Below are 16,882 nucleotides of genomic sequence, written 5' to 3'. Positions count from 1 at the left end.
AAACTAGTGTCTGTCTGATGAGAAGGATTACCTTTATCTTGTAAATGGGAGTTTTCTGTTTGCCGTCGATGGGTATTTGAATATTTCCTTTTTTCAGAGGACATGATCAGACATGCCTCCTACAGAGAAATAATAACACAATCATAGTCCAGCGGATCATGAGTTTTCAGTTACCACAGTTTCTTTAGATTTGAGCAACTGATAGTCACCCAATTACTGCCAGGCGATCTGTCTTGGTTAGGGACTGTTGTAATGAGCAGGTTGGGTTGATGTAAATGGCAGAAGTGAATTAAAATCAGAATTGATTGAGCGCTGAGTGAATCCCACAAGAATCATGGCTGAGAGCAGGGCTGAGACTTGGAGAAGGGGTGAAGCTGAAAGAATGGCTGATGCTGAAAGAATGACTGAGGCTGAAATAATGACTGAGGCTGAAAGCAAGGCTGAGGATGAGAGCAGGGCAGGCAGACAGACTTAACAGAAAATGGGCAGAAATTTCAGGTGCAAAATCATCCAAATGGCTGGAGAAAGAGTCAGTAGGTGGAGATCGATCGCATGAGCTGGGCTTCATTCTGCTGTCTTTTTTAGAGAAGTGGCTTCAACTGAGAAGGGAGTGGAAAAAGAGAAACACACAGGAGCAGAGGCAAGGATCGCAACAGGTTGACCGGTTTGTGGGAGGATCTTGAGTTGGGAGGCTGCATGTCCTGATAACTTGCTTTGTGTTATGAAAGGTCCCACACAAGGTCACTGTAACTGTGGAGAGACATCCTGATCTGTCTAAGGGGCCAGCAATGTACCATGATCTAAAATAAGTATTTAACAAGGACATCTTTCAACCCCATTGTCTCTACGATTGCTTCATCAAACTGCTACCTCGTATATCGCCACCTGGAGGCCATCTGTATGGCCTCTAATTTGATTCCCCAATCTTCTTCACCTGGGGGTGCTGGATTCTTCTTTGTTAAAAAGAAGATTGTGGATTTGCAACCTTGTATTGGTTAACAAGACCTAAATCAAAGAACTACCGCATATCTACCAGTGGCTGGTCTCTAATGGACGGCGATCTACAATAAATGCTGGGTCTAACAAGTCCTTGTTTTATTACACACCAGTGTCTAATAGCACCCGGGTCCCTTTAAGATCCGCCCATCTTATCGAGGTCAGGGGGCGGGGTGTCTATTGTAACAATTTATGTTGTAAGCTAGTGTAGCGTTGGCCAAGAAAAGCTCATTTGATCTCATCAACTATCAAACTCTGTGCAGTGGCATACGCCAATGAACATTAGGCAAAGGAATCTGCCCGACATTTTGGGGTGGATCGTAAACGCATCAGAGAATGTTGCATGTAGGTTCTCTGCTTGCAACATTTTGTTGCCATCAAGGGAGAAGATGGAAGCAGAAACACGATTAACAACTAGCAAACGATTGTCTGGTGGAGGTACAAAGGAAGGAAGCGAAGAATTAGAACTCGTGCTATCATGGATTATTGAGCAAAGACGGAAAGGTGTGCAAGTGTCCAGGAAAATGATTCGCACTAAAGCAAAGAGAACGGAGATTGATGATGCTTTAGAGAGTCAAGAAATGATCGCAGCCAAATTTATGAAATGCCATCAGCTTTTACTCTGTCAGAAGACAATGCTGGTGCAGAAAGATCCAGCAGAAGTGATTGACAAGCTAGTGTCTTTTGTCATGTAGGTTGCCAGAAAGCGAACTGCAGATGGTCACATGAATTAAGCAAGGTGAAATCCGTGCATTGGACGAGACATCTGCTTGGTTTGGCATGCCTGCATCTATGCTAGTCGAACTAACCAGTAGCAGGAGTGTTATCATAAAAACATTTGGTCAATAGAAATCTTATTTCCAGAAGCAGGTGTATGTTGAAGCCATGAATTGACAGCTTCCATATCCTGTCTGGGGGTTGTTATATAGTAGGAAAAGGTAAAGATGGATCCAGCTAAAGCCCAGGCCATGCTCAATTGGCCAAAACAAGTGCAAGTAGATCTAGTGGTTTTGGGGCTTTGTTAATTTCTCTCTGTAATTTTTAAAAATTATGGTAGTCACTGCCTCATTACATGCACTTACCTCATTCAAGAGACATCTTAGGGAGCTGAGGGGGTCTTCCTACATCTCAAGGCTCTGTTCACATGTGCTCTTGTACTGACCACACCTCAGCAAACAGGACATTTTGTAGTAGACGTTAATTCTGTCCCAATCTCAGGCAGTTCTGAGTATTGACATCAACAAAGAAGTAACAAGATCTAACTTTGGTCCTAGCTCTCCATCTGCGTGCATGGATCAAGACATCCAGTCTGCTACCACCAGGCCTTCTGCACCCTCTCCATGTTCCTAGGAAATCTAACTTTCTGCACAGTGAATCACTGCAGAGCTCCAACCTTCATGTGACCTTCAGATTAACCCAAGTACAGAACACAGCTTCATAGAATGGGTTTCCATGGCCGAGAAGCTGCATCCAAGCCACACATCACCAAGTGCAATGCAAAGTCCTGTATGCATGGTGTAAAGCACGCCATCACTGGACCCTAGAGCAGTGAAGATGCCTCTCTCAAGGGAGGAATCACACTTTTCCATCTGGAAATCTGATGGACCGGTCTGGGTTTGGAGGTTGCAGGAGAACGGTACATTTTAGACTGTATGGTGGTGGAGGAATGATGGTGTGGGCTTGTTTTTCAGGAGTTGGGCTTGGCCCCTTAGTTCCAGTGAAAGGAACTCTCAATGAAACCTTTTGGACAATTACATGTTCCCAACCATGTGGGAACAGTTTGGAGCGGGCCTTCCTCTTCCAACATTTTTGTGCACCAGAGCACAAAGCAAGGTCCATAAAGACATGGAGGACAGAGTTCTGACCTGAACCCCCAGAACACCTTTGGATGAATTGGAGCAGAGACTGAGAGCCAGACCTTCTCCACCAACATCAGTGTGACCTGAACAACGTTCTTTTGGAGGATTGGTCAAAAATTCTTAGAAACACTCCTCAACCTTGTGGATAGCCTTCCCAGAAGAGTTGAAGCTGGAATAGCTGCAAAAGGTGGAGCAACATCATATTGAACTCTATGCGTTTGGAATGGGATGGCACTTCAGTTTATACATGAGTCAAGGCAGGTAAGAGAATACTTTTGGTAATGTAGTGTGTCTGTCTTTAGGTGATGCCTGCCACCTGTGACTGCACTTTATAAGCCAGCTCTTGCAACAGAGTCTTTGCTGAAACATCTCAGCTCACTAGCAATGACAATAATCCCCTATACCTGTATTTGCCACCTGTTTCTGTTCCTTGACTTACCCCTCAGAATGCTCCTTTGTACCTTTGTCTGGGAGTACTACTCACCTATATCTCGGATTGGATCCTGTTTAACCAACTTTTTTCAGCCCTGAGGACCAGGTTTATGGATCATGGACAATCTTCTCCAGAACTCTGCACAAATCCCTAGAGATCCTCTCCTTCTCTCAGCTGCTCTCTGCAATTTTTGGTTAACTTCCATCCTGATGGGAATCGATACTCCATCTCACCAGCCAAAGGTCTGAGCAGTGATGTCATCACAAGCACGACTTCCATACAAGAGCTCTGTTCCTCTGAGTGGTTGGAAAAGGTTACTGCACCTGTTCCTGTGAAGACTGTTTCTCTCCTGTTCATCTTGATCATTCACTTCTAGGTCTGCTCTCTTTTGACTTGCCCTCAAAACCACAACACTTGACACAACCCTAGTATCAATACAAGCGTGGCACAAAATGGGAATGCTTTTGAAAATAGGTCAAAAGCAGAAAAAAAAGCATCATATTATTGTCACAAACAAACAGACAGCTGGTTCCATGTGCAGCAGGTTTATTAGTTTAGACAGGATCTAAGCATAGCTAAAAGTCCACAAAGCTGAATCAGGGTCAGATCAGTCACAATAATGGGATCATCCAAAAAGAGACTAGAGTAGTCAGGGTCCAGGCGAGGGTCGAGGCAGTAAATAGATGAAGCAGGGTCAGAAACAGAAGATCCGGTCCAGATAGAAACGCTTGTTAATGCAGACAGGATGGCACAAACATACTTCACTCTGAGTGAGGCTCTTTGTGCTGCTTAAGACAAAGGAGGAAAAAGGTGGTGGATTGACTGATTGGTGTCAGGTGAATCAAATATCTTCATTTTCTTTTATGAGAACGTGTTGTTGCCATGTGTTTCAAATGCTTTCACAGGCTGAACTAATGCTAAGTTTGTGCTCCTTCAGGCTCTGATTTCATCCCACAGGTGGAGTAATGTCAAGTACCGATAGTAAACATCATTAGGAAAATTCAGTCTGATCTTATCCAGTAGAATTTTATGAAAATGAAAAGTGTTTTTGAAATGTAAAGGTGGTGCAGAGTCTGGAGTCCTGACCCCTACCTCTGAGGCCCCCGTGTCAGCGCGGCGTGTCTGTCAGACCTTTCATTAATGCCATTAAGAGTTGCTGAAATTACTGAGCACGCTGAAGCACAGAGTTCCCTGGGAGCGCTGAATAGCATGAGGCATAAACATTATTGATATTATTTCCACTTTTGTGTCTCCTGTCTGCTCTAAATGGGGGGGGGGGGGTGGGTTCCTGCAGCTTTAATTGATCTGCAAACACTTCTTCCACATACAAAACAACATCTGCATCTATCCAGAGTTGTGTTTCTGCCCACACCAGATGTTTGTCTCCCGAGGAGGACCCGGTTCTCTAACTATAACCTTTTCTGTCTGCTGGTTTCTGTTGAGCAGACACATGCAGAGGGCAAATCAGGGTTTATTTTCTCTGCTGCCTCCTGCTGCTGCTGAAAATGACTCTGAATGGAGCAGAGAAATGCTGAAGAGCAGTGAACGCTGAGGTTCCAGCGCCCACAAAGCGGATTGAGGAGGTTTTGAGCAGCACAGGTGGGTGATGGGCACCGTAGGAGACGCCTGAAATCTGCTCCTATGAATGCTTTGAAGAAAAAAAATGAACCGACTTTCATCTGCAACAAAGAGGAGAACCTGATAATGTAATGGGCTAAAAAACAAAAGGGAATCAAATTTACCCTTGTTCAATGATGGTGTAAAAATCAGTTCTCTGCAAACTTTTGTCAGAAACATGTCTTTGAAGAATAACCATCAGAGCTGAGGATTCGGTTTAGGGGCGGCCAGGGGGCAGAGGTAGAGCAGACTGCAGGTTCTTTGGGCAAATCAGTGAACCATAGGTTGGTGTAATTGTTCAGCAGCTGAGTGTGAATGCATGTGTGTTTATGGGTGAATGGGACAGGGGCTGTAAAATGCTATATAAATATGCACCACTGACCGCCCTACGATACGTGCAGCAGCATTTCTGCCACATTTCATACCTGTAGTATTTGATTCTAAACTTATAGAACAGGGGTGTCAAACTCAATCGCACAGGTGGCCAAAACACACCTTAGGTCAGAACAGGATACACATTTATTGAACACACTAAAAAAACATTTTTTAAAAACTATTTTAACATATTTATGAACTAATTATGAACTAGAAATATATCATTATATGTGATAATGCTAGTGTGAATGCTGTAAGCTGAATTTGGCCGCTAAAGATGCTAGTGGTGATAGTTGAAGATGCTGAAGCTGATAGCCAGCTAAAGTATTAGCTAAAAAGTATTAGCTAAATGCCAAATTAGTCTAAAAAACTAAAAAAACAAACAAACAAAAAAAAAACTAGGTTAGCCAAAACAGCTAGGATGTACCTGAAAAAAATAGCTAAACTCCAGAACAGCCTAAAAAGTTAAAAAGGAGCGCAAGATGACATCGGGACACTAATAGCATAAAAATAAAATGATCTGGAGGGCCGGATAGAATTACCAGGAGGGCCGGATCTGGCCCCCGGGCCTTGACTTTGACACATGTTCTAGAAGGTTCAGGTTTCAGCTCTCTCTTTCTTCATATTTTAATCATTTGATCGACCAAGCCAAAGTATGATTAGAGGAGCTGCCACATGTCTCTCTTTGTGCAGTCTGCTGTATGCTTGTTGTTCATACAGACAGGTTACTGACAAACATGGATCCATTTCAGGAGAAGCAAAGCTTTGGGATCTATTGTTTCGTTAATGTGACCGATGTTGAACTCGTTCTCAGCTCAGTTATGCAGCAGAGGTCTTGAAAGAAGGAACCGCTGATGGTACTCACCAATTTCCTGTCCTCGTCTCATCGTAGTGATGCGCCTTCTTCAGTGTTATCTCTTCTCTCTTCCCCCTGCGCCTCCTCTGCCTCCTGCAGGCCAGCGCTCTGTAAAACTCCCTCTGCTTCAGCTCCTTCAAGCGCTGCACAAACAAGAGTCCTTACTGTAAGGAGTGAAATGAGTAAAAGTGACACAGACTTTGCTCCTCATCAGCCTGTTTGCTTTGCTCACTGAGCAGCTTGTGTCTTTGTTCACTAACGGTGAGCTCTGTCTGGAAAGCAGAGACACTGATGCTGTGTGTCAGGGATGAGCGTATGTGTCACCAACTTCAACGATAATGTCATGACTGTGAAAAGATGGAGGACAACAGGCAGCGAGGTGGCTGGTGGAAATGACAAACAGATGAGCAGACCACGACTGACAGATGCGAGACGGAGGCAGACAAAGAGACCCCGGCAGGAGGACAGATGTGCTGGGGTTTGTTAAAGTTTGCTCTACACACAGAGGCGGGCTATGGAGGCAGGACAGGGAGAGCAAAATGATGCGTTAATGCAAACCTCACAGAGCTGCAGGAGAGTCTACACTCCACAAACTCCACAACCCTTCATGGTATCTCTGAGTTTGTGCATGGGCTAATGTAACAAAATCGTGTTCTGGGAACTAGTGAGCAGGGAAAAAACTTTCAAACTATATCCATAGCAACAGATGACTTGCACTTGCCACACCCACATCACGGACACATGATGTGAATGTGTAGAATCATGTAAAATATTTCAATTTTCTCTTGTTGTTTTTAGTTCAACATTCATTTAGAGTTATAGATTGAAAAGCTTCATTTTGTGTCATCGTTACTGAGGTCAGAAGTCTTTTCATGTTTGTGGCTGAGGTCAGTTTCGGTTTGAGTGTGGAGGAGTGCTGCTGGTGAAAGAGCAAAAAATAACTGAGTCTGAACTATTGATATTTAACACTGTAAGTAATCAAACATGAAACCATTCAGTGATTATTAGAAAATGCCCCTCTGCTCCCTGATTTATTAATCTTACTGTAGCTAACTGGTATTTGACCAAAATAACAAATTCTTGATGAAAAAATAAACTTTTTCTGTGCATGTAAACACTTAAATAATTAACTTTAATAGCAGAGGGCTTTGCACATCCATGTCAATAAATTAGATGCAGTTTAAGACCCCTGAGGTGTTTGGCTCATGGGCCTAAGATGGCAGCTGTCCTTAATTCAAGGCTGCACTTCTGCTCTTCCTTCACTATCAATCAGAACAAGCATCTATGCACCCTAATGAACTCCCGACACTGCGTGATCTTCTGTTGTGTGCTCCCCAATGCAGGTCTCACATCTGTGCCACTTCATCACGAGAAAGAAACTTTATCTCAGTCGGCAACAAAAACTCTGCAAACGAGTTCATTTAAAAATGAACAGGAGCGTGACTGACCGCCAGCTAAAGGACGGGCAGCTTAGCTGATGGGAGCGGCTGAAGAATATTACTGCTGGAAAATCCATTTCCTGCAAACGTCTCAAACAATATGCCCTAAATTCAGCTTGTCCTCGAGAAAACCTCATAACCACCCCGCACGGCTCAAATGTTATGGCTCTTTTATGGCTTGCAAGTGAACAAATGATAATTGCAGAAAATACATACCTCCTAGCTCCTATAATTCTGCACTCCCCCAACACACACAAACACACACACACGTATCCGGAGGGAGAAATCTGCTCAGATAAGAAAGGAAAACCTGTTTCTGAGCAGATTCATCCTTTTCTCTGTAAATCTCTGCAACCATATTCATATCAGACCTTCTCCAGTGTTTTGCTAAATTCTCAGATTAAATAGATGTCAATGTCTAATTTAGACCTTTTAAATCCTAATCCTGAAGAAGACCTTAAAATAAATCACCCAGAGGCATTTTCAGAGGAACTTAGGACTCAAATGAAACCAATTTTATCAATTTAATGGGAAACTTCATTGAAGGCAAGGACACAGCGGAGCCTTCTCCATAACTATTCTGATTATTTTTTCATCAGACACTCGGTTGTTTCATACCTGACATGTTTCAACGGAGACCTTCTGTCTTCATCAGAGTCGTCACCAGGTGGTGGAGTGTGACGTGTATAAAACAGCTGATTGTCGCTGAGGGGAGTCACCTGTCAAAGCCTGACAGGTGACTCCGCCCCCCACCGTCCTGTCCGAGCCTTCTCCATTTCATCGGCATTCACCAGAACACCTGTTTCCTGACAGGTACGTAGGCTACTGGGGCAGGTATTTAAAGGGCGTGCACAGGTGCCTCCTGATGAATGACACACAGATTCCGCCAGCAAGCTAGGATTGGTCAGGCATCTTCGTAAGCGGGTCAGCAGTGTTCCCACGTTTCTGGTAAAAGGGAAATCCTAAGCAGTGACGCAACACTTAACGTGTTTTCCCTGTACTAAATGGTAAATGGTGTATACTTGTGTCGCGCTTTTCTGACTTCCTCAAAGGCCCAAAGTGCTTCACAGTCACACTGCTGTCAAACTCTGGAGTCAATCTTCCACCAGAGGCAAGGTGGGGTTCAGTGTCTCGCCCAGAGGACACTTTGACAACCAAATCCCAATTTTCCATTCAGAGGTTGACCCCCCTACCACTGTGCCATGGCCACATTGTTGCTTGAAGGGTACACGAGCGACGGAGAGATGCCCAAACGCCTGTCCTTTCCCTCTCCTTAGTTCTCATTTTTCTTGACTTAAGTATCTTCCATAGTTACGCAAAAAAAATATCTAACCAAGATATTAAAAACTAGAAATTAGCCCAAAAAATGTTTGATCTTGTTTTAAGAGAGAGATTCATATAGAATATACTGTGTAAGGTTATAAATCTTGTTTTGAGATTATGCATCTTTTATTTCTTAATTAGTTATTTAAACTTAAAATTATTGTTTTTGTATGTATATTAAGATAAAAACACCTACTGAGATTTTTTTTTAAATCAGACAACATATTAGACATCAAATTTTAGCAATAAAAACGTATGAAACCAGGCTCACATACTTAAACTTTTGTACAAACATTTATATAGTTCTCTAGCGTAACATCAGATGAATCAATACATTCTTAAAATTACTGTTATTTTTTTAAACATTCTTCAAGTATACAACCCTTTAAGTCATTTCTTTTTGTTTGAGGATTTTGAGGAGTAAAGATTGTTTGAATCTGAGTTCATTTCATTGTTTAATGTAGTGTTATCTCATTTCAAGTTAATCAAAAGAATCCTTAAAATAAGAAAATATGTATTTCTTACTCGTTTGCCCTTGTTTTAAGAACTTTTTATCTCAAATTTAGTAAGAAGCAATTACTAAAATAAGCAGTAAGAAACTAATTTTAACAGCTTTGTTCTTATAATGGACTCCAAATGAGTGTTTAAGAACTTGTTTTAAGACATTTTCTCTACTCTAAAGTTTAGATTTATTTTTCCTTATTTTAACAATTCTTATCAAGTAAAAAAAGCTTACCACACAAAATTAAGTATTTTTAAAGATATATCATTTTTGAAGTGTACGTTTGTTCTTGTGGTCCTTGGTTACATTTGAATAGTTGTGTTCTGGTCAATATTTATCTGTTACTCATTTGTCTTCTATGAAGCATGAGATTTTCTGTTAATTATTTCGAACAAGAAGTCAGACTTTTTTGTTAGGTTTATTCCCTTAGGTTTGTGTTGTGACTCCTGTCACCTTAACCTATTGGTATGTTGACGTTGGGATCGGGGTCATCTGGACCCACATGACGGTGGGCTGAACTTTAGGTTTATTGGTTTAGTTTGCCATTTGGATGATATACAAAAAATGTACAGAATACACAAATAAGCAAATACAAAGATTTGTTTGAAGCGTGTGACGCTGATGAGATGCCTGTCTTTCAATCCTCTACAAGTTCATGCTGATTAATTTTACAAATTAATACAATCAAGCAAAAAACAACTTTTACAAATTGATACAAGTAAATAAAAAATAAACAAAAAAAACACATTTTCCCAATGATTTTGGATTGTCACTGGTGTCCGTAGCAGACATGAAATCCTGTCTGCCTTCATCCACATTTGTCATGGAAGGAATAACACGTCAATGTGAGCCTTTGGTCATCTGGACCTCATAAAAGAGCATAAGGGTTAAAATGGCTGTGTGGACAGTGTTACCCTCCCAGTTATTTTTTCTTTTTGTTACATTTTTTTCCCTCCTCCCTAAAAAGGGTCATAACATACGTAATCATGACACTCTTTTTCTGAAGGGCTGCGCTCTAGCATGCTGGACCACCTGTAGGACTCGTCTCGTCAGTGACTGACCCCCCCCCCCACCTCGCTAAAGCTTCTACTCTGGCTGGAGTTTATTCTTCTGGTGTCATGGTGAAAGATGTCTTCCTCTTCTGACGAATTCATCTGATCCTGTCATTTCCCAGACTTTATATTGTGTTTCATCAAATCATTTCAACTGATTTTACTACATTTCATTTGTCAGTTTTGTTTTCTGTGGATTTTTCTTTGTATTGTTTGGGTTAACTTTTTCTTTTAGCCACTTTTTAAACTGGAGCTTAATAAAACATATGCACTTTAAATTCTGTCTGGTTCCAATGTTGCAGGAACTCCGTCTTGGTGGTGGTGATGTTGTTAAATTAGACAGAAGGTTCTCAGACTAGTCCCACAGAAGGAAAACCCGTTTAAACAGGAATCACAGCTTGACTTCTGTCTCTGTAACTCATTAATCCTAGACTAGTTCATCACCACTTTGGAAGCTCCAGTTTGATCTCTCAGGCAGCACGCTCTCTACCCATCTAACCTTTTCCGTCTCCCGTCCCATCTAATGTGCCCCGAATGGTGACGGTTTTGTTTTTTCCATCAGCTGACTGAATATTGGCTCCTGTGTCTGCAGAACTCTGAACCCAAACAGGACACAGTGTTAGGACAGTGTTTTTTTCTGGATCAGATTGGAAAAAGGATGAAGACATGAGCCTAAAACCATAATAATGAATATTCTCAATGGTTAGCATAACTCATTGACCAGGAGATGTATTTCTCAGTAAAGCTATTTAGAATCCAAGGTTTTGGCACTTCTGTGGCTGGAGGGCACCATGCCCACTTACCTGCTTGTGGTGGTGGTCGTAGGAGTTGATGTGGTTGTCGAATTGCTGCTGTCGCATGTACTGCTTGTTGCAGAGCTCACAGTAGAAGCGCGAGTCTGCTTCCTCCTGCACAAAAGAAGAAAGGAGGTTCAAAGGAGCTGCTCTGCATGAAATGTTACCATGTATGTCCCACAAACAGGATTTTTCTCTCCCAATGACCTTCTTTTTCCCAAAAATGAACTGTTGAGGAATCTGGAAAGCCCGCATGTCTGCACAGCTAGTTTTGAAAGTGCAGCAGACCAGGAGACCATGGAGCTCGTGACAGAAACTTAAGATTTAATACATTTAAATATGAAAAAATGAAGCAACAAAAACGCCTGAAGTGGATGAACTGAAAACCAGAGACAAAGAAGTCTTTAAAAAAAAGCAAAATCATGAGCTCCTTGAAGCTAGAGCGGCCATGTGTGCTACAACTGCCCCCACGCCGGCTCCCCGGCCTGCCGGTGAGCTAATCGCAGGCAAAGTGGCCTAGTGAGCTCTTCTGCCGAGCAACTTGCATCCTGGACAGGACACCTCACTAGCTCTGCTAGAGCCTGTCCAGCAGCGATCGCTGACTCGCTATGCTGTCCACTGGGCGGCTGGCTAGCGTAGCTGTCAATCCAGCCCCATGTACTCCGTGATGGGCTGGTGACCTGTCCAGGATGTATCCGGCCTTTCCCCATCAGTACCCAGGACAGTCTCTGGAAACCCCGCGGAAGTTCAGGACAAAAATCCTTGCTTTGAGCCGCTATATTGAATCTCCGTTTCTACCCTTTGATCTAGTGACTGAAAACATCAGGTGCCCAAAGCAGAGTCCTTGATTGATTGACGCACCATGTCAACCAATCAGGGTCCTGTGTGAAAGCACCATTACTTATGGACCCATGTGGTAGTTGGGTGGTCAAAAAGTGATTTTAAAAGTCCAATTTTGAGAAGCATTTTTCTCTAGCTTGAGCTTTTTATTGCTGTTTGACTCGTGCACGTGTATGTGCACAAAGATTCAGATTGTCATGGGGTCTTTCGACTCTTTTTGTTTGACGACTAAATGAAGGCACAGTTTTAAGTGCAGTGCTTTTAGTCCACATTCCCATGTGCGCACCTTCTCCTTTGGCCCAAAATGTGTCGTCCCCAAAAGTTAGCCGTGACCTTTAGTAGAGGTCACTTCCATCTTCCTGAGACGATTCACAGCTCCAGGTCATTCTGCGCCTCTTCGGCCCGCCCCAATTAGTAAGAGATCCTCTGACTCCTGATTACTGCAGCTTCTGTAATCCCATTAACCAACAAATTTATGTGGCATCATTCTATTACAGAACCAACATTACATTTGCATTATTTAATCAGGGGCCGCATTGGTTTGCATTATGTCATTAAAGACGTCGCAGGCTTGCATTAGCTGCTCAGGATGGCTTTCTATGTCCACTAAATGGGGTGGGGTGGGGGGCTTGGGTAGCTATAGTTAATCCATCTGAAGCTTCTTTTAGGAAATTCAATTATTTTTTTTCTTCAAAAATAGGGAACATTGTCTTATTAATGTAATCGATGTTAGGTTTGACATACATTTATCTTTCCTGTTTTCATCCAGCTGAGGGACAGATTTGACAGATTTGTGGACTGACTCTCTGAGGAAAGGTGGAGGGAGGAAACCCTGACCTGCTTGAGCCTGACCACAACTGTGCGCCTGCATTTCTGACATCCTCATCACCATCATCTGAAGACTGTGACTCTCCTTTGCTGGGATAACTTGCAGCTTTTCGACTCCAGAGATGACAGACACAAAAGGTCTGGAATAGGTGATTCTTTCATGAAGTACATTAATAATAGCAAATAATACAGTATGAGATCACTTTCCTTAATTAATGAACTGCTTCTTTTTTATGGGTTTAGAACTTCCTTTTTTCCGTTTGTGCTCCTGTTGTTTAAAAAAGTATTTCATAATATGTATATTTTGATCATATCAGTGAAGGAGTTCAGCTGTATTTTATTTTTAGTTCAAACAAATAATTTCTGTGATCTGATTTGTACCCTACATGGTTGGGGGTTAGGGTCAGGTGTTTTAGAAGTTTGGTAAGGAGGAGAACACATTGCTTTGTTTCCTATCATGCTCTGACTGGAATAGCTTTCAGGTTACGTCTTCAGTTTTTGGAACAAGACATTGTGGACACTTTAGTGCAGAAAAACAAATAACGTTTTTCACAGTTGTGCAAAAATCCTGAACGACTTTATGATCAAAGCTTGCATGACATCAAATTTCCTTTCTGCTTCCTTCAAATCCGTAAAGAGTTTTTGTGAGTTTCTGTTCGGTTCTGGTGGTCTCGGGTGTGTTTGAAAACGTAATGCGGAGCCAGCTCCATCCTTAAAACGAAGAAAACAATGCAAAATTAAAGAAAGTACTGGGAGATTTGAACTCTCATCAACAAAAGTCTTTCACCATTTAGGACGGGTTCCTAAAGTTCTCTCTGACAGCAGTTCCTGCAGAAAAATACTAAATGGATTTGAAGTCTTTTAATTGTGTCTCTGCTGCTTCACTGCAGGAAGGAAAGACAGAAAAGCATCAAATAGTCTTTATTCTGGGATCATTTTGATGCGCTGAAATGTGATGTTTCTGCAGAAACTAAGCTGGAGCTAATTTGATGTGGTGTTGGATTGCTCTGAAGCTTTCCTCGACTCTGCTCTTCTAAATGACTGATCTGTCCGTGTCGCTCTCCCCGAGGGCTCTGCTCTCTCTGAGCTCGAAACATTTCAGCATTAATGACAAATTGAAGCAGGAAAATGCAGAGAAAACGTGATCAAGGTGGTTGGGCAATAGGATGTGGATAGAACCATCAAGTTGTTCAATTCCCGACTGCCCCTGTCCCCCCACCCCCACCGCAGCAACTGAAAGCCATCTTTAAAATGTTTGGCCCCCAAAATAAATGAAAAGTCAAATGAGAAGATTTCAGAAAGATGATGTTACTGATGTTAGTTTAGGCTTTTCTTTCCCCCCTCAGAGGGTGGTGGTGGTGTTGGTGGGGGGGTTCTGTAATCCCAGTTTACTGCAGTTTCTATCAACACAATGCTGCTGCTGCGTGTTTGCACAAGTGTTTTCCCTGATAATCAGCACACTTACAGGTCTGCGCACAGCCCCAGACTCAGGCTGCTTTTAAGTGTTTTATCGCTCTTAATTAGCTTCATTGTTAACTGTTTGCATTGGAAACGCAGGAGAGACGCCACTTCTCTGCTGGGATAGGAAAAGCTGCAACTGAAAGGAAATGGAGTGCATGTTGTTCATGCAATCACACGAGGATGTATTTAACACTTGACTTCATTCAGCAACACCAGGTGCATTCTGGGAAGTGAAAAGAAAACTATTAATCACCTTCAATCCACTACCAAAGGTTCCCCCTCCAATATATTCTGTTATATTATGATTTATATTATGTTATTTCTTTGTGAAGTCCTTTACTGGAAATTAGACCTGAGTGAAGGACTGGCCCTTTCTGCTCTCCGTAGATTGCATATGTTGCTGAAGTGGACAGTCCTTGAAGTCATGAGTGTTCTTGGAGACATGACAGTAAGCTGATTACAGAGAGGGATGGAAATGAACACATACCTCCACAGATACTGCATTCTTTATTGAGAGGTAAGCACATTCAAAAAGCGTGCTTCCATCTCCTATCAGCTGTTGCTGGTGTGTTCAGGGTAGCAGAATGTAAGCAAAGAACTCTACCTGAATATTAATACGTCTTTCATTGTAATAAGATTCTAAAATTGATTTGATTTAATGATCATGAACATTAAGCACTGCAATGGTATTCATAAACAAGTTGCTTTTATCCAGCAAATTAATGATACTTTTTTTTTAAAGTAATTTACAAAAAAAATGTAACCCTTGTGCTATCATAGGTATGTTTACATTACATTACCCTTTCATCAGAAACACAAAACACAGCCTACCTGCTTACCTAAACAGCGATTTCCCTTGTGTAATCTATGCATCCACCACCATAGCAAAAGCATCAATCTCTACAATTCACCAGTGCACCTTTTATCCCCAACGTAATTGCGTAGTTGACTTAAACCAGCCGATCTGGTGAATGCCAATTAAATGGAGAAGGCTCAGCGTTACCCTTGCCACATATACAACCCCTCCTCCTATTGGAGCTAGCTGCCTTAGCTTCAAACTTCTTTTTTTATAAACTTTGAATGATTTTAAGTTTACAAAATCATTTTGAGGTTTTACCATGCTTTGTAGTTAGTTGTTTTTTTTTTTAACATGCAACATGAGCTTTCATTGAACAGAGCTTTAAATTAAGTTGAATTTAAAAAGAAACTTAAAGATGAGTTTCCCGAAATGATCCTTCTGCTCGGTTTAGCTTCTGTGAAGCTCACACGGATGAGTGGAGTCCCAGGCGGGACCTAGGGTTGAAGAAAATAATTATTCATTTATTACTATCATAAGTCAGGAAGGCCTTCGGTCAGGGCTCATTATGCCAGTAGAAATCATTTCTGTTCAACTACTTTGATGAGGAGAAAGTTTCCAAAAATAAATGAGCAAAGGCCCCACGCTTCAGCGAGCTCTTCCCAGCAATCACAAGAAAATGATGTTATTTCCCCGGAACTCTGAAAATTATGAGGAAAACCATCAGAACTGTGAGATGAAGCATTACTTCAGAGCTGTATGATGACTCTGTGAGGATCACTTGATGTTTCTCCAAAGTCCTGTGGCAGACTTCTCCTCTTTTTTCCCTGACAGTCTGAGTCTGCTTGAACAAAAGGAGGGCTTCTTTGAAGCAGCTACTGGACCTGACTCGAACCAAAGACAGAATGTTACAGAGCCCACACATGCTTGTGCACATCTACCACCAACAGAGGAGCATGCGCTAACAGTCATTAACTGTCTTGAAGGCAAAAATTTCATGGTTCATTTGTGTGTCTGAGCAACAGAGAGTAAGAGATAAAACATTACAGTAGACACAATGAAGAGAAGATGAATAATAGAGAGTGGAGACCAGAGGAAAAGGGAGTCGTATAAAACAAGACATGGGAGGAAGATTGGCCACTGAAGGAATGGCGGAGGATAAACGGCCTCCTTATTATCTTCAACTATTGTCTTCTCCCCCTCCTGCCTCTCCTCTGAACCTCCACATCTGTCTTTCAAGTCATTTCATCATTGGCTACAAATCACTCCAGCCGCAGAGTGCCTTATTGTGGTTCATGTCAATGGAGTACAGCAAATGATCTCTAGACAAACCCAAGAAGAAGGAAAACAGGACTGCACTAGACAACGGCACAAGAGCCAAACAAGACACAACAGATTTCTTCTCCTCTCGCTGTAGCTGAAACCACACATTTGAACTCTTTTTCTGTCCTGTCTCCCCTTTGAACCAACATTTTTCATTATCTAGCAGCCTTCTGCATATTGCACTCTAAAAATGGATTTATCAGCTGGCCTTTGAATTCAATCAACAAAATTATTACCACGCGAAAGGCAGGCCCCTCCCACTGGGGCAGAACTCACGTGGCTTGATACTCCTATGACCTATGGGCAGTGTTGGGACTAACGCCGTTTAAGTATAACGGCGTTACTAACGGCGTTATAAATCAAGTAATTTAGTAATCTAACTAATTAC

The 16,882-nt window shown here is 42.1% G+C and overlaps 1 protein-coding gene across 1 annotated transcript in view; it reads right to left on the bottom strand.

The window, feature by feature from the left end:
- Positions 1 to 16,882, bottom strand: part of LOC112138743 — a 78,149-nt gene that overhangs the window by 9,930 nt on the left and 51,337 nt on the right. The window contains exons 2-3 of the mRNA XM_024261373.2: positions 11,256 to 11,360; positions 6,146 to 6,279 (exon numbers count right to left, since the gene is read on the bottom strand). Coding sequence (XP_024117141.1) covers positions 6,146 to 6,279; positions 11,256 to 11,360 — 239 coding nt within the window. The remainder of the gene's footprint in view (positions 1 to 6,145; positions 6,280 to 11,255; positions 11,361 to 16,882) is intronic.

This window comes from Oryzias melastigma, linkage group LG15 (assembly GCF_002922805.2).
Source record: "Oryzias melastigma strain HK-1 linkage group LG15, ASM292280v2, whole genome shotgun sequence".
Lineage (NCBI taxonomy): Eukaryota > Metazoa > Chordata > Actinopteri > Beloniformes > Adrianichthyidae > Oryzias > Oryzias melastigma.
Note: the sequence above shows the minus strand (reverse complement) of the source record. Positions and strands in the feature narration are given on the sequence as shown.